Below are 19,041 nucleotides of genomic sequence, written 5' to 3'. Positions count from 1 at the left end.
CCCCTGCTAAATGAGTTTCCGGTAACCAGGCTCAAATCCCAGGCACCACGCTGGTCACAGACGCCTCCACTGGCCTCTCTGTGGGAGCTGCTAGCTGCACACCAGTTAGAGCCAAGCGCTGGCACTCAGGAATCTCACTGCGGAGGCAGCAGCACGGTCACCTGCCGGGAGCTGTCTCAACTGCCAGTCATTGTGGTCTCGGCGGACCTGTGGACGGTATCCACCCTCTCCCCTCCCCTTCTCTGTGATAATCACCAAGGGCAGTGGGTCCAGGGTAGATGAGCGGGGGGGAGGGATGTCGAGGAGAGGGTCACAGAGAGACAAGCATGCATTTCAATTCATGTCATATCCTTAGAAAAAGCAGCGACGTAAGCTATGGTTCAGCTAAACTGCAGCTGCCTCACAGTAAAAGGACAGAAAATTTTATTTCCTTGCCACTCAGTTCTGAGTGCAGTCCCCAAGCCTCTGCGTCCCCATTGCTGGTACTCCAAATCCCCTCACCCTGCTCTAGTTTTTCCCATAGCACTGATTGACCTCCTGACGTCTTACGCAGTTTTTTCATTTATTAGGTTTCTTATCCGTCTCCTCCCACCAGGATCTAAGGCACCATGAAAGTAGGGGTTTCTGTCTGTTTTGTTTACTGATATATCCTCAGTGCTTAAAACAGTGCTTGGCATACAGGAAACACTCAATTTTTGTTGAGTCAATGAAACTTCCCTCCTTCCATTTCTTTGAAATGGTTCCATTCCCTCTTTAGTTCTCCATATCCAGGTTAACTGCAGACAGTTACCCACCTCCACGCTCCCTTCTCTCCAGGTCTGGAGCAACTCTAGAGCCAATCTACTGCTGTTACCTGTCCCTGTGTTCTCGATGCAGCCGTACTTGGGCAGGGCACTTAGTTTAATGACGGCGTCACCCTGGAGGCTGTCCTGATCATCAGCAGCAAAGAAGTGGTGAAATGAGAGTGGGGCTCTCCCTCCCTCGTCAACCTAAGAAAGAGAAGATTGGAGAGAGTCCTTGGGCGGTTGCACGTAACTGCAGTAAAAGGAACTGAATTGAAAAGAGTTGCCTGGGGTGACCTTCCAGTACCAATTCCACTTCTTTGAGGAGGCAGATCCTCTACGCACGAGATGAGGAATATTCGAGCTGCTGGGACCGGGCAATCCTTCAGCGCCTCTTGAAGCTACGCTCAGACACGGTGACTTCCGTGTCTCCCTTCAAAGTTGTGCTTCCTTCCATGATGGATCTGGTTGTAAAGCAGCTCTGGCCCATTCTAATCACCTACCTTGGAACAGCTGCACGACAGGATGGCTGCCTTCCTTCCGTATCAACGTTCAAAAGCCCGCAGCTACAGAATGATTCATCCAGTCCTCCCTTGGATACTATGAGGGTAGCTCTGTCCTATAGTAGGAGTTCCCAGCAGGAAGTCCCATTTATCCCATGATAGTGTATGTTTATAGGTGTGCAGGAAGAAAGGGCTCACCATACCTGAAAGCTAGTGCTTACCTTACTGTCAAGGAGGAAAATAAATCGGTTATGAGTAGAAGCAGGTGCTCCAGCTACCTTTTTCCTTTAGGGCCCCGTTTTGTATGCTTACTTTGCAACCTGACCCTAGTGTTTTTTGCTAGCCTGCTGGATATGAAGCCGTTTACTTCTGAATAACTATTGGCTAAATATAGGAAGATCTACAAGTTACAAAGTGGAAGGTCACCCTGACTCTGGGAATGGGGAAGGTCCAAACGATTGCCCCGAAGTGTGGACATGAAAAAAAAAAAAAGGGTGGAATATCAGAACCATTTAGAAACAACTCAGTTTTATGAAATTTAGTTGTTCAACAAAACCAGGAATCCTGAGTTTTTGGCATTATGGTATGTACGTAGAGCAGAACAAGGAAAGTGAATTAACTTTTATGGAATCCCTACCATGAGCCAGTACTCTACTGGGGCTTTTTAGTGCTACTTTATTAATCATCAGAGTAATCCTTTATGTAACAGGAATAGTAACACTTTAAAAATGAGGAAATTGGGACTTCCCTGGTGGTACAGTAGTTAAGAATCTGCCTGCCAACGCAGGGTATGCGAGTTCGATCCCTGGTCTGGGAAGACCCCACATGCTGCGGAGCAACGAAGCCCACGCACTACAACTACTGAAGCCCGTGCGCCTAGAGCCCGAGCTCTGCAACAAGAGAAGCCACCACAATGAGAAGCCCGCGCACCACAACAAAGAGTAGCCCCACTCGCCGCAACTAGAGAAAGTCCGCGTGCAGCAACGAAGACCCAATGCAACCAAAAATAAATAAAATAAATAAATTTATAAAAAAACGAGGAAACTGAGGCTAAGAAAGATTATATAATTGGTCCAAGGTCAGTCAGCTAGTAACAGAACTGGCACTTGAATTCAGGTCTAGGTAACTTCATGATCGAGGTACGTTATATTTCACCTCCCAATGCCAAGGAGCTGTCAATATCATTTACAGCGATAAATATCAACTCCATTTAAGATGGGGCCTGGGAAGCTTCCCTGGCGGCACAGTGGTTAAGAATCCGCCTGCCGGGCTTCCCTGGTGGTGCAGTCGTTGAGAGTCCGCCTGCTGATGCAGGGGACGCGGGTTCGTGCCCCGGTCCGGGAAGATCCCACATGCCGCGGAGCGGCTGGGCCCGTGAGCCATGGCCGCTGAGCCTACCACAACTACTGAGCCCGCTCACCTAGACCTCATGCTCTGCAACAAGAGAAGCCGCTGCAATGAGAAGCCTGCACACCGCAACAAAGACTAGCCTCTACTCGCCACAACTAGAGAAAGCCCACACACAGCAAGGAAGACCCAACGCAGCCAAAAATAAATAAATTAAAAAAAAAAAAAAAAAGGGACCCGGGGATACTGTCCATATCCGTACGTTTTAGTTGCTGCAAACATTAGACTATAAATTCCTCAAAGATATACATTCCTACTCCTACTGCTATATACATCTAGCATAGTATACAAAATACTGTACACATCTAGATTTATGTCTGGCACAGAAATACTTGTTGACTAATTAAATAATGTGGATATAATGATTTGATCTTCTGCATGTAATTATTTTCATACTTTTTGAAAAACTGATGCTTGAAAGCCATATGTATCTTGATACTATTGCCTAGATATTTGAGGGGAAGGACTTGACATCCAGTTTAGGTAGAAATCCTTCGTTCACACTGCCACAGACTCCTGCTCTCTACAGCACCCACGGTTCATTGATCTGAACTGCTTACGGTGATAAGGTCAGCGAAAGCAATGACTTGGGGTGGATCCTTGACGGGAGTGATCATGATGGTAAACCTCTGATTGTCCAGGCGGTTGTGGTCCAAATCAGAGACAGAGAAGTGGAAGCTGTCAGTAACCAGATGACCACCGGTCTCAAATGCAGCTGAGTACCTACAAAGGCCAGCAGAAGAACAGAATGAATGAACTACACCAACAGGTCAAGTAAGATGACTAAATCTTTGTTTAACAATGGGGCCAGAAGTAACATAATCTTTCAGGGGAGCTACTGGTTAGTTGCTTACATATTTTAATACAATTAAAAAAAATTCTGTCACGTAACACCAGGTGGTTATATACCTAATTTTCTTGTTGTTGATGTCTTCCATTGTGAAATTGGAAACCTCTGAGAGTTCTTCCACCTCAGGTCCTGAGGTTCTTAAGAGAGCACCATACACGGGCAGAGAACTTAACTGAATCCAGATCTCTGGGTCGGGGGAAGAATCATCCTAATTAGGCAAATATGAGGCAAGACATGAATGCACGTTTGCAGGAATCAATATTTCCAGTAAAGATCTCGGGTGCTCCCTTCTCTACTAAACGGAAAAATCTCTTTCCCTTTGTGATAAAGCAACACCATTTAAACTGCGTGAAAATCCCAGCATTTATTCCTCCTAAAATGTCTTTTTGATAATGTCTTCTTTGAAGAGTAGCTCAAGATAATAGTGGGACATGCACTTTAGGTATAGGGCATAAAACAAAGAGATGCCCTATGGTTACTATAAGAGCCACACAAGGTTTTGTTTTTATTATAAGCATCCAGTGAAGTGCAAAACACAGTCAGAAATATGTCATCCTTCTAGAAACACAGTTGTAGGATTCTTCTAGAGTTTCTAAGAATAGTTTGCTTTTTAGAAACAGGTAAAATTCCACTATAACATGTGATAACAATTTTAAAATTCTGTGAAACAAAGAATGGAAGGTATTTAGCTTAGCCAAGGACCCACTTTAAGTCATATTTAACATGATAAAAATTTTAGTTTAACAAAAGAATTTAGGAAATTATGGATTTCATTCTACCTGGACCGAACCTATGGATGTTCAACCCCCAAGATGCCCAATATGAACAAAGACCATTTATTTCCCTTTCCTCTGCACTGTCTATTGAGAAATAAAATTGGCTTTCTGTGTTGCTACATGGACAATAATTGAATGCCTTAATGAACAATTTCTTTTTTCTTCAAGGATATTTTTGGAAGTATCTAGGAGGGAGGCAACAACTTCTTGGAAAGATTCCCTGAGTCATTCATCTTTTAGAGCAGCTGGCCGTGAACATGAGGGTACTTTACACTTTACCACAGCAACAATGAAAACAAATATTGCATAGCCAAATGTACTTTCACATGCAAATTTGCATGGCTACGTTGTACAGTTAGTTGAGGTACGAGATCAGGAATATGACCACAGCTGCCTGGTGATCTGGGGTAGCAGGTTTTAGTCAGCTCTCATTTCTATCCCTAGAGACCTTTGTAAGTTGACAGAATTTTCCATATTCCTTCACATCACTTGATAACAGCATGGAAGGAATCTCAAATTCATCGAAGCTGCAAAACTTCAGAAAATTTCCCCTAAATTTATACTTTAAAAGTTTCTCTATTTTTCTACATGAGTTATCAAATATAATATGCAGGCTTCCAAAAAACTACTTCCTAATATTACTGTGAGTATCTTCTGAGAGGGAATTTTTAGAAGACAGCCAAGAGTTCTAAGGTATTATCTTCTGAGATGGTGATAAACTACAAGGACAGAGCTCCTGGCTCTTGATTAGAATGAGCAGCTTCTAAATTCCACATTGGTAAATTTGGCAAAGAAATGCAAATTTCATGTCAGGCACAACACAACTTATAATTTTTCAAATCTCAAATGACTGTTGGATTTGAAACAGTGTGAAATCAGTTGGATTTTTTTTTTTCTGAAAATGCTGTCATAATTTAAAGAAAATTACTATTTTGGGATGTCCAAGATACTGTGGGTGAAAAATTCGTAAGAATATAGACTTTGTTCTTATGTAATTTTTCTACTCAAAGCCCTTCTCACCCATTTTGTATTCATTCCCTTTTAACTTTTCTTTTTATTATTTATACATCTATTGACCCAACATTCAACAAAAGACTAGAACTTTGATGATTAACATTTATGTATGAGCTCCTCTTTTATCCTGTCCCTGGGCCTACCATCACCCTGGATCTTGTTTCTTATTTCTTTGAATTTCTTGATATAGTGTGATATAGTATTATAAAGTAGCTTCAGTTTTTTTTAACTTAAGAAAAGGGAGTTAGACACTCCTCTTGTGGAATTTATTTTTCTTTTTACTCAGTAGCAGACTGCTAAGGTCCACTAATGTTGTTCTGTGCAGCTATAGTTCATGTGTTTTGAGTGTTCTCTAATATTCCATAGAGTAAGTACACCACAAGATATCCTGTTGATGCTGATGGACATTTGCCTTATTTCAATATTTTTGCTATTACAAATAGACTACTGTTACAGATAGTATTGCTATAAACATTCTTGTATATATTCTTGTGCATATCTTGTGTACCTATGAAAGTGCCTCTTGAATAGGAATCTAGGAGAGGAACAATTAGGGTATGTGAACATTCATCCTCACAAGACAAGGCCAAATTCTTTCCCAGAGTGGTTGTTCCAATTTACAGTTCCATTAGCAAAGAACCTCCTGTAGATCTATTTCCTCTCCAACATTTGGTTTTTTCATACTTGAAAATTTTTGCCAATTGAATTGGTATTAAATGGTATATAGTCTTAATTTGCTTTCCCTGATGTCTAAAAAGGTGAATGTCTCTCCTTATGTTTACTGGCCCTATGGGTTCCTCTTCTGAAATTCCTGCTGATGTCTTCTGTTCATTTTTCAAATGGATTATCTTTTTCTTCTTGATTTGCAGACGTTCTTTATATTTTCTTTGTTATTTTTGGTTATATGTGTTGTAAATATCTTTTCCCAATTTGTAACTTGTGTGTCTTTTTGTATTTATGGTGTGTTTGGGAGAACATAAATTTAATTTTAATATAGTCAAATTTATCAATTTTTTCTGTATAGTTAGCACTTTTTGTTTCTAGTTTAAGAAATTCTTCCTTTTCCCAATATCATGAAAATATTCGCCTTTACCCTGTAAAGAACTGTACACTTTTACTTATGACACTTAAGTACTTGATTTGCTACAGTTAATATCTGTGTAGGGTATGAGGTAGCAGCAGTCCTTTTTTTTACATATGAATAGTAATTTTGTGCAGATTCATGTTTTAAATAGTTTCTCCTGTTTCCACTGATCTGGCTTGCTATAGCTGTTTTATATTACAGTCCCAAGTGTGGGTCTGTTTCTGGACTCTCTAGTATATACCAGTGTATACTGCTTTAAACAGTGCAGGTTTATAATGAATCCTGATACCTGCCAGGGCAAGCCCCTGCCCTCCTGTCATTCGTTTTCAGAATTTTGGCCCTTTGTTGTTCTTTATATATTGTAGAATCAGCTTATCAAGATCATAAAAAGTCCACCGGGCTTTTGATTGGAACTCAATTGGATGGAAAGATCACTTGTGGGAGAACTGCTATCTCTTGGATACTAAATCTTCCTATTCATGAATGTGGCGTATCTTGTCATTTATTTAGTGCTTTTTAAACGTCTGCCAATTAAGTATTACAATTTTCCCTGTAGAAGTATTTCTTTTTTGTTGTTAGATTTAGTCCAAAGAATATAATTTTTCTGATGCTATTATAAGTGGTATCATCTTTTTAGTTACGTTTACTGGCTATTTTTGCTTATGAATAGAAATGCTATCGTTCTGTTGACCTTCTATCTGGCCCTCTGGTAAATTCTTTTATTTCTAAAACTTTGTCAAGAGACTCCTTTAAATTTTCTTTATAGTCAGTCATAGCATCAATTTTGTTACATTTATACCTAATATGCGTTAAGTAATATTATTATAGATGGTATCTTATTTTGAATTAGTGTATTTTTGGCTGGTGCATAGAGATCTATTAGCTATTTAAGATTAATCTTATATCATCCTCTCCATATTACAAATGAGAAAACTGAGCCCTAGGGAGTTTAGTGACTTGTCAAGGGTTATTATGCTAGTAAAACTGATGAGCTTAGATTAGAACCCATTCATTCTAACTATAAAACCCATACCACCCCTTCCTTCCTTGTTTTCTTGCAGTACATAACAAATTGTATATAGGAAACCACCATTAAGAAGCAAATCACACAGAATCCCACTTTTGCCTTTTGCCTCTCCCGACATCACTGAACACTCTTGCAGTTCATGATACTCTAATTAAGAACAGGCTTACCTGTTCCTATCTTTTCATATTCTGCTCCATTTATGACCAGGGTTTCAGATGGCTTTTCCAACTTCTCTGGATGTTCACAGCAAACTCACTAACTATGCATGTCTAGAAAAATCTTCCCCATGACATTAAGTACAAAACTCTTCTACAACCCTCAGAGAAAGTTAGTGTATAACTTAGCTAAGTCTTTAAAATATACTATGCTTTCAGTGAGCTAGGATAATTCTTTTGGAGTCTTTCCGCTCTAGTGGGTAAATTCACATTCAGTCAGTTTCTGAAAATACATGTTCAGTTGCCAATGGGCTTGCATTTTCAACTGCAGCTTATAATATGCAGTTGATGGAAAGGAACTGCTCCTGGAATCCTATTTTGGTCTGTCAAACATTTTTCAAGCCTTGGTGATCTACTGATTAAATCTGTATACATACATTTTTATGAATTCGTGTTTCATAAGATTCAAAAGACCATAACCTATGGTAAGAATCACCCGTCAATTAAAAAAGAAAATCAAAGGTGTTCTGAAACTATACTAGACCCATGAGAAGAATCAGGGTGGGACGCAGTTTCCCATAATTTAAAAAAAAGACAATTTCAGGGGAACATCAGTGCAAAAGCAATTGAAGCAATTGTTCCCAGGCCAATGCTTTATCTTAATGCTACTATTCAGGACTATATTTTACAGCCAGACTATTCAGCTCAGAAAAGGATTACTTAAAACTATATAGTGTTTTTTTTAAAAAGGCCAGGTTATTGGTGGAAATTTTAAGATTAGCAAAGGAAAAATTCAATACTAAGAATGATTACCATTCAGACAATTATTCTTATTTTCAGCATATTTGTCAAAACTACTCATTATTGTTTTTACATGGAGAGTTCACATCTGTTTACAACATACTTAAATGAAAAATAAAATTAATTATCCTCATTATCCTTAGCTCCAGAGGTAAAGTCAAGGACAGAGGATGAGTTTAATTTAGCCAGGATCACTTATCAAATTAAGGTCAGATTGGTGGAAAAAACAACAACAGAGTTCCTGAATCTACCCGTAGTCCCCGAACCACACTGCTTCTCTTGGGGCACTGGATGGAGGGTGAGTCAGTAATCCTGCCACAGGAGCATGCCAGCATTCTGTCCAGAGCTGGACCTCAGACAGACGCTGGTGAAAAGCAGGTTTTCTCTCAGAAAAGTGGGCCCTGAAATACCATTACTTATTAGTCACTGGCCAGGTAAGTTCTTCTAAAACGCTCTTCTCCTAAAATTCCCATTTGAAATATTATCAATGGAGCTTAAAATATGGGGACTTGGGCTTTTTGACACTGGCACTATTTCCAGGTGACCATCACCCATCCCTACAAATAGGGATTTCATCAACGTTCTGCTCATTCACTTGTCTGCTTGGGAGACAGTGGGAGCAGCTGCAATAAAGAGGGTAACTATTCCTAAGAGTAGAATGATAGGCAAGGGGAGAAAAAAGTTCTTTTATGGCCATATGCCTGATGGCCCAAATATTCAGCCATGGCATCCCTTTCTAGTCTGCCTAGTCAGAGGGTGCAGTGGACAAAAAGACAAACAGAAGAACTTACAACGTAAGCAAGATGTGACCTAGTGATTATAGCTGTGCTTTTACTGGCAACGGTGATGCTCAGAGAGGCGCCAGCAGCCAGCTGAGGCCCCCGGGCCTCGGACAGTGACACCTCCACCCTCACTTCCACTGTTGCTGCTGAGATGCCATCTGTAACTGAGATCTCCATGCTGTCCTCCCGGGCAGAGGATCCATCGTGTAGATACTGCAGAACATTTTCCTCTACATCCTCATATGTGAAAGTGTCACCTTTCAAGAATAAAACAAATTGCAAAAAACCAATTACTTCTGGGAATAACGCTTTTCATTTCCATAACACCTTTGTTCTCAGGATTTCAAAGTACATATAGGATCATAAACTCTGGGAGTTGTAAGCTAATTAGTCCACCCACCCACCCAATATAAGATTCCCTTTATACTACCCTTGCAAAAGGGTTATTTAGCCTGTCCTTCAACACGGCTCAAGGTGGGAGCCTCACTGTTTTACAAGGGAGCTACTTCCACTGACGATAGCTGTAAAATTCTTTTAAGTTTTTAATCATGTTGAGCCAAAATCTGCCTCTAAGCTTCACTCATCGCTCTTCGTTCTAGAGAATAAAGAACATGCTTCTGTTCGTTATGACAGCCCTTCTAGAATCTAATCTTGATACTGAAGATTTACTGAAAAAGTTAAGAAGGTAAATTATGCTAGACAAACCTGTAAGAGATCTTTGTTCTAATTAAGAACATAAGGTTCTTTTAAATTAAAAAAACACTTAGAAATTGAAAAATATATTTAAAGTTAGAAACCTAAACTGTGTAAGTCTAGAGTACTAACTTGTGATAGAGCTGATAGGCGTGGTGTGAAAAAAAAATGTCAAGGTCATAAATGTTTAAGAAAAACAGGTTTAAACAAAATTTAAAATAAAAAATTTTTACACAGCAGGATTCATTAGAATTCTAGAATCTCCAATATTCAACCTTAAAGTTTATCAAAATTGTTTGGTCATAGAACCCTTTTCATGAGAAATTCTACTTAGTGCCATGGGTCCCAATGATTCCACGAGCACGACTGAGGAACTGGTCTTCTTGGATGTTTTATTCAATTCTATTTCTTCATAGATTATTGACTGCCATAATTGATGTTATATAATGAAACAAAATAATTTATTTATTCTTTGTATTCATCTTCTAAGCCTTCTCTTTCAACATTGTGTTAATGTGATTTACTAGTGGTAATGTGCCTAAAAAAAGTAATAAAACTAATAATTTACAAACATCTTTAGAACTCGTATATTAATTACACAAATATAGGTTAAATATAATGGTAAAGAAACTGGGCTATGACTGCTATGCTCCTAACGTAGTTCCCTTAGGATGCCAGAAATTTATCTTTTTTTTTTTTTAACATCTTTACTGGAGTATAATTGCTTTACAATGGTGCGTTAGTTTCTGCTTTATAACGAAGTAAATTAGCTATACATATACATATATCCCATATCTCCTCCCTCTTGCGTCTCCCTCCCTCCCACCCTCCCACCCCTCTCGGTGGTCACAAAGCACTGAGCTGATCTCCCTGTGCTATGCGGCTGCTTCCCACTAGCTATCTATTTTATATTTGGTAGTGTATATAGGTCCATGCCACTCTTTCACTTCATCCCAGCTTACCCTTCCCCCTCCCCGTGTCCTCAAGACCATTCTCTACGTCTGTGTCTTTATTTCTGTCCTGCCCCTAGATTCTTCATAACCATTTTTTTTTTTTTTTTTAGATTCCATATATATGTGTTAGCATACGGTATTTGTTTTTCTCTTTCTGACTTACTTCACTCTGTATGACAGGCTCTAGGTCCATCCACCTCACTACAAATAACTCAATTTTGTTTCTTTTCATGGCTGAGTGATAGATATTCCATTGTATATATGTGCCACATCTTCTTTATCCATTCACCTGTTGATGGACACTTAGGTTGCTTCCATGTCCTGGCTATTGTAAATAGAGCTGCAGTGAACATTGTGGTACATGACTCTTTTTGAATTATGGTTTTCTCAGGGTATATGCCCAATACTGGGATTGCTGGGTCATGTGGTAGTCCTATTTTTAGTTTTCTAAGGAACCTCCATTCTGTTCTCCATAGTGGCTGTATCAATTTACATTCCCACCAACAGTGCAAGAGGGTTCTCTTTTCTCCACACCCTCTCCAGCATTTATTGTTTGTAGATTTTTTGATGATGGCCATTCCGACTGGTGTGAGATGATATCTCATTGTAGTTTTGATTTGCATTTCTCTATTGATTAATGATGTTGAGCATTCCTTCATGTGTTTGTTGGCAGGTCTGTATATCTTCTTTGGAGAAATGTCTATTTAGGTCTTCAACCCATTTTTGGATTGGGTTGTTTGTTTTTTTGATATTGAGCTGCATGAGCTGCTTGTAAATTTTGGAGATTAGTCCTTTGTCAGTTGCTTCATTTGCCAATATTTTCTCCCATTGTGAGGGTTGTCCTTTCATTTTGTTTATGGTTTCCTTTGCTGTGCAAAAGCTTTTAAGTCCGAAATCTATCTTAACGATACTTCTTTTGTTCAGTAAGTTTTTTAAAAACCTGCCTTTGTGACTCCTAAGTGCCTGTTTGTTGCTCTTACAAATTCAATGTACCTTCAAGGTCAAAGATTTGACACCCTCTCTCTGAAGAGATATTCAGAAGAACGCATTACTAGATGCCTATTAGGAATTATATAAAGGTTGTGAGAAAGTACAGATTGTCAGAATAAGTATACAGCATCCCAAGGTGACAACTTTGAAAGGGATAATATTCACTTCAATATATGAGAGCCGACTATTAAAACTTAGATTTAGTGTGTTCTTTGCACTATTCTGTACTTCCTAAACAATCAGCATGTATTATTCTTTATAATCAGGGAAAGCGCAATAAGTATTATTTTGGAAAGCTGGGCACATTACCACCCTTTTTTAGTGGGTGAAGAAACATGTAGTTTACACTCTCAGAGTCACAGTGCTTAAAATATTGTGAAGATTCACATACCAAAATAAGGAAGACAAATTTATCTCCATGAACAGACCATGGGAAAGTGGCAGCTGACAATTCACGTAAGGTCGTTCTAAATGCATTGACTCCAGGTTTCAGAAATCAACAAATTTTACCTACAACTTGAGGAAATAGCTTCATAGTTTTGGGGTGTGGGTAGTGGTACAGAGAAAGAAGTCCCAGATACTTCAGCCAATGGACTAAAGGTTTTTCCTTTCTCCGTATCTCTTTATAGTTTATCCCACAATGTTGCTTTACTTCTTGGCTGAGACATAAAACCAACTGCAATGCGAAAACGATATTCTGTGATAACATATATGAGAAGAGACTCTAAAAAAGAACGAACGTATGTATATGTATAACTGAATCACTTTGCTGTACACCTGAAACTAACACAACATTGCAAATCAGCTGTACTACAATAAAATTAAAACATTAAAAAAAAAAAAGAAATCCAAGCAGGCCAATGACAGAGTGAGCACCTACCTGAGGCCATGGGCCCTGGGAACCCAGCCGTGTACTTAAGGAGCACGCCATGCTGGGGAGGTTTCCGGAGCTCAAAGAGGAGTTCTTCAGGCACTGTCTCCGTGTCTCTTACTACCAACTCAAGTCCTACAGTCAGGAGAATAGAGCATGGTGAGAAGATGTGTACATTAACAACTGTATACTCTGGGTACAGTAAAGCCCCAGGCCAGGCTGGAAGCCATGTTGTGGGTAATCTGATGGTTAGAAGAAAGTGCTGTCTAATTTGAATCAACCACAAAAAAGAGTGAAAACTTGATAATACAGTCAGTTCCCAAATTACAAGTAGGTTCTTCCAAAAGTTAACTTACGAGTAGGTAGTTCTGAATTCAGAATACCTTTTTTCTTCCATACAAATGAGGGAATGGTAGCCCATGAAAAGGTCAGTCCTGACTGACTGGGTAGGTTTTCTTCCAGAAAATACTCTAAGAAATTGTGTTTGCTTTTCATCATTTCTTCCCTTCTCCTTTCTCTGAATCTACAGAAGAGCCAAGTTATTTTAAAAATGGCTGCTCTGGCCATCACTGACATGAGAAGCAGTGGGGCAAAAGGGACAGTCATCTTTGTATCTGTGGCTTGTTTATAGGTTGGATGATAAGTAATTTTAGGCCAATACCCATATGCAGGAACTGGATAAGGATGTGTAGAGCACAGCTTACAAAAATCACAGTACCCACTATTCGCTCTTAAGATGTTCTTGGTAAAAGAATAAACTTCTAAAAAGTAAGTATACTAATAGGTAAATAAAATCACATATAGAACACCTGGGCCAACTCTAAGTCATCACAGTTTCTGAAGGTTATGGTGACTTGTCACTCCTACTGTTACTCTTTGCTTTCTAAAGAGAAAACAAGAGCAGTCATTGAAACTACTTCCCTCTCTTCTCTCCTCTGCTCTGTGTTACTTTATATTTTAGCAATGGCAACAAATCAAACTCCTAGAGACTGGAAGATAAATTGTGTTGTATTCCATCACTGAGCATTGGCTTTTGAAGGGTTTATTTCCTTCTCTCCATGCTGCTTCCATATGCATGGAAATGGGCAGAGGGATGGTTATGGATGAGATGCCTGCAACTTCTGGAAGAGAAGGTCACTACTTTTTGGTAACCATGAAGAGATTTATACAGGGACTGTTACTGAAATATGGTTCCATTTCCAAGCCATGTTTCTTTCAGGTTCCCAGTTCTTACCTATAGAAGTGCTGCCTCCTGGGCTGACTTTAAGCAGTGGCGCTGTAACCTGGAACACGGGTGGGTGCTGATCAATGCGAAGTAAGTGAACGGTGAGGGCCATCTCTGGACTTGTGTGGCCTCCATCCGAAACTAGAAAGAGTACACGCGCACACACACACACACACACACATCAGTTTGTGGTCTGGTCACCTGTAGGCTAGTTCTATAAATATGTAGCCAGAAGCTTTTTTAGATTACCTTAACACTTTGAAGAGATGCTTATAAATAGAAAATGTCAGCAAGCAAGACACTGTGATCTATTCTACAAAGCTCTTTCTACTGAATAACGAAAAAGCTAAAACCATAACAACAAAGTCATTCTAAGAAGCAACTTTCACAGCAAGGTGATATTGACAAATATTAGTGGAAGGGAAAGTAATACAAAATATGCACTCTTAGGTGATGCTGGTAGAAGCTTTTATTGATGGAATATTTTAGATTCAATTCATTCTTCCAATGTTCCAGAGAAATCGTTTTTTCGGGATATCTCTGTTAGAAATGATGTCTGTCTCATTATAAAATGCTTATTTAAAAGGATAGAAAATGTCTACACAGATAATTCTAAGGTCATTTGTTTGGAAGTCAGCAGACCCATTTTTACCTGGTCATTATGCACGATGCAATAAATGGAAGAGCACCTTTGCGAATAAAACATTGACCTTAAGATTTTATTCCCCTGGATTACCTGACATCCAAGCGAGCATTGATCACTGGAGAGAAATCAAAGTGGATTTGCCAGACCCTTGATTCTTATTTCCACTTTCCTATATCTTAACACGCCTTCCCTTCTCTAAAAGCCAGCTTTGGAGGAACACCTGCGCCAGCCACTCACTGATGTCTTTATCTGCAGTGCCTATTGAGAAAACTGTACTGTTGATATTTTAAACGTGTGGTATGCTTATACATGGGTTGGTTACAAGAAACAGGTTTCCTTCACTACTTTCTCGTGCACTTAGTAAACAAGTCAGTAGGAATCTGACCTCTACTTCAGCCAAGTGAGCCATCACTTAGTGACTCCTGGTAATGATTCCAACAGGTTTTAATTTGTCTTTTCCTTGAGAACACATGTAAAAGATATGGTTGAATTTTATAAGGTACATTCCATGTCCTAGAGAAGTCCAGAAATAGCCCTCCTGAAGGAGAGAAGATAGTATCCCTGTGAGAATGAAGGTTTTATGGCTCTGGTCATTCGGTCAAATGTCAAAGTTATTGTATCTGCTTCTTTGTGCTCAATCTTTTGTGCTCTCTGGATAGTCAGAGGTAGGGACCAATGATTCTTAACTTTTGGGAGTTTGAAGACAAAAGTACAAACTTTTCCATAAATTTCAGTGGATTCAGGATTCTCTGAAGTCCCTGGAATCTAAGTTAAGAAGTCCCTTTATTAAATAAAAATAAATGATTGCAAAATACAATTCTATCTTTTTAATGTTTTACATTGATTTTATTTTTAAGTGTGTGGGGGGCACCTCAGGGAGTCTTCACCATCCTTACCTTACAGAAGAGGAAAGGAAAGGCCCTAAAACTTAAACAGCTTTGGTCATATCGCACAGCTGTCGGTGTGACCAAGGTATATCCTTGTCTCTATAGGTAAAGTGAGGAAAGCTGTTTTCTGGTACATGTAACATAACAACAAAATATACCATGAGGGTGAAGTGCTTTGCAAGCAAACATAGGAGCTTCCAATCAAAATTTAGTAATTACATGTCTAGTCCTCTCTTTAAGCAACGTTTTTGATTTCTCTGAGAAATAGTCACACTGCCTCTTTGGTCAGATGCCTCCTGCAGGCACCATTCACCCTGTGTGTTTTCCTCGCTCTGAATGGTTCTGTAGAGCATCTGTGCTTGTCTTGGGCAGTCAGGTCAGGAATATCAGTTTGCTGTCTCAGCTTAGCTGATTAACCAAATGAGCGGCTCTCCCTCATTCCATGGGTTAATGTCAGGGCTTGGGTTTCTTCCTGCCTTAGTTCATTATGTGTCCAAGTTAAATTTTTCTCTCACAAAACTCTGCTAAAAGAGATGGCTTCTTTCCTACCAGATTCCAAAAGTTTTTCTCTTTTTTAAAAAAAGGAACCTCTTATACCTTTCACAACAGTCAACTCAAAATGGATCATGGAACTAAATGTAAGCTGCAAAACTACAAACTCTTAGATGATAACATAGTAAAAAACCTAGATGACCTTGGGTATGGTCACCATACCCAAAGACACCAAAGACACGATTCATGAAAAAAATAATTGATGAGCTGGATTTCATTAAATTTAAAAACTTCTGCTCTGTGAAAGAAAATGTCAAGAGAATGAGAGGACAAGCCACAGTCTGGGAAAAAATATTTGCAAAAGACACATCCGATAAAGGACTCTTATCCAAAATGTACAAGGAACTCTTAAAACTCAACAATAAGAAACAACCCAATTAGAAAACAGACTGAAAACCTTAACAAATACCTCACCAAAGAAGAAACAAATGGCAAATAAGCATATGAAAATATGCCCATCATCATATGTCAGCAAAAAGTTGCAAATTAAAACAACAATAAGATCCTACTGTGCACCAATTATAATGGGCAAAATTTGGAACACTGACAACACCAAATGCTTGTAAGGACGTAGAGCAAAAGGAGCTCTCATATATTGCTGGTGGGAATGCAAAATGGTTCAGCCACTTTGGAAGACAGTTTGGCTGGTTCTTATAAAACTAGACATACTCTCACTATACATACAATTCAGCAATTGCACTCCTTGGTATTTACCCAGAGGAGTTGAAAACTTAGGTCTACACAAAAAACCTGCACACAGATGTTTATAGCAGCTTTATTCATAATTGCCAAAACTTGGAAGCAGCCCAACATGTTCTTTAGTAGGTGAATGGATAAACTATGGTACAGCTGGACCATGGAATATTATTCAACACTAAAAATAAATGAGCTACCAAGCTATGAAAAGAAGGAGGAATCTTAAATGCATATTACTAAGTGAAAGAAGCCAAGCTGAAAAGGATACATATTGTATGAGTACAACTATATGATATTCTGAAAAGAGTAAAACTATGGAAGACAATAAAAATAGTGGTTGCCAAAGGTGGGGGGAGGTGAATAGGCAGAGCACAGAATATTTCTAGGGCAGTGAAAATATTCTATATGATATTATAATGATGGAAATGCCATATGGCAAAAATGCCATATCTTGGTCTAAACCCGTAGTATGCACAACACAAAGAGTGAACTCTAGAGCAAACTGGACTTTGGGTGATTATGATGTGTAAATGTAGGTTTATCCTTGGTAAAAAGTGTACCATTCTAGTGAGTGATGTTGATAATTGGAGAGGCTATGCTATGCATGTGTTGGAGCAGGGGGTATGGGGAAAATGTCTGTACCTTCCTCTCACTTAAAAAAAAAAATTTATTTATTTATTTTGGCTGACAGGGTCATAGTTGTGGCATGCGGGACCTTTAGTTGTGGCATGCAGGAATCTTTTAGTTGCAGCATGTGGACTTCTTAGCTGTGGCATGCATACGGGATCTAGTTCCCCGACCAGGGATCGAACCCATGCCCCCTGCATTGGGAGCATGGAGTCCCACCCACTGGACCACCAGGGAAGTCCCCTTCCTCTCAATTTTGTTGTAAACCTAAAACTGCTCTAAAAAATTAAGTCCAAAATAATTTTTTTTTTAAATCACTCAACAGTAAAAAAAAGAACCTCAGGCAGAAACAAGATAAATTAATTTAAGGTCAGCCCAAGGTCCATTTCCTTTACTCTGTATAATAGGTTCATGGATCATTTAACTTAAAGTCCTGGAGAAGGTTAATAGTTAACCCCTTCACCTATTCAAGCTTTCAGGTAAGTATTGAGGCTTGGAAACCAAACTGGCACACTACCATGATACTTGTTTTGCACGACCATAACACATACAGACAGACTAAATTAAATATCTCATACACAGAGTCAGAAACTTGTATTAAAATCCTGGTTCTACTGCTTACCAGGTACAGAAACATGAGCAGATTACTACTCTAATGACCCTTAGTTTCCTCAGCTTTCAAATGCTAAAATAAAACCTGTCCTTACAATATTGTTATTAGGATTAAATAAGACAACTTATATTGTAAATCGTTTTGTAAAATGTAAACTGCTATAATCTGTTGTATCTTATTACTGATGTATGAACTATCTATAAGTCTGTCACTAGAAATGAGCTGATACTAGGTTCTTTTCAACAATGACAGAACACTAGAAAAAGAAATAAAAGGCAGCCAAATCAGAAAGAAAGAAAGAAAACTGTCACTATTTGCAGATAACATGATATTATATATAGAAAACCCTAAGGAGTCCACCAAAAACCAAGAGAACAAATGAGTTCAGTACAGTTGCAGAATGTGAAATCAATACATAAAAATCCGCTGCATTTCTATACACTAATAACAAACCAGTAGAAAGAGAAATTAAGAAAATAATCCCATTTACAATTGCATCAAAAAGAATAAAATACCTAGGGATAAATTTAACCAAGGAGGTGAAAGACCTGTACAATGAAAACTATATGACATTGATGAAAGAAACTGAAGACACAAATAAATGGAAAGATATTCCACACTCATGGATTAGATTAATATTGTCAAAACGACCATAATACCCAAAGCAATCTCCAAATTCAATGCAATCTCTATCAAAATTCCAATGGCATTTTCCACAAAAATTAGACAAACAATCCTAAAATTTGTATGGAACTACAAAAAACCCCCAAATAGCCAAGCAGTCTTGAGAAAGAAGAACAAAGCTGGAGGCATCATGAGCCCTGATTTCAAACTGTACTCCAAAGTTACAGTAATCAAAACAGTATGGTATTGACATAAAAACAGATATATAGATCAAAGGAACAGAATAGAGAGCCAATAGATATCAGGTCAATTAATTTATGAAAAAGAACAAAGACTATAAAATGGGGAAAGGACAGTCTCTTCAAAACACGGTGTTAAGAAAACTGGACAGCCATATGCAACAGAAGGAAAATGAACCAGTAGCTTACACCATACACAAAAGTTAACTCAAAATGGATTAAAGACTTGAACATGGGCTTCCCT

At 38.8% G+C, this 19,041-nt stretch overlaps 1 protein-coding gene across 12 annotated transcripts in view; it reads right to left on the bottom strand.

Moving 5' to 3' along the window:
• The window catches only part of FRAS1 (Fraser extracellular matrix complex subunit 1), a 451,240-nt gene that overhangs the window by 95,738 nt on the left and 336,461 nt on the right, over positions 1 to 19,041 (bottom strand). For all 12 annotated transcript variants that reach the window (XM_027087689.1, XM_027087692.1, XM_027087691.1 and 9 more), the window contains 6 exons: positions 13,923 to 14,054; positions 12,698 to 12,823; positions 9,191 to 9,438; positions 3,602 to 3,750; positions 3,253 to 3,415; positions 854 to 989 (listed from right to left, as the gene is read on the bottom strand). In XM_027087689.1, the coding sequence (XP_026943490.1) occupies positions 854 to 989; positions 3,253 to 3,415; positions 3,602 to 3,750; positions 9,191 to 9,438; positions 12,698 to 12,823; positions 13,923 to 14,054 (954 nt within the window). The remainder of the gene's footprint in view (positions 1 to 853; positions 990 to 3,252; positions 3,416 to 3,601; positions 3,751 to 9,190; positions 9,439 to 12,697; positions 12,824 to 13,922; positions 14,055 to 19,041) is intronic.

This window comes from Aethalodelphis obliquidens, unplaced genomic scaffold, assembly GCF_003676395.1.
Source record: "Aethalodelphis obliquidens isolate GAN/ISIS:26980383/991018 unplaced genomic scaffold, ASM367639v1 scaffold59, whole genome shotgun sequence".
NCBI lineage: Eukaryota > Metazoa > Chordata > Mammalia > Artiodactyla > Delphinidae > Aethalodelphis > Aethalodelphis obliquidens.
The sequence above is the reverse complement of the archived record's forward strand: the minus strand, read 5'-3'. Positions and strand labels throughout refer to the sequence as shown.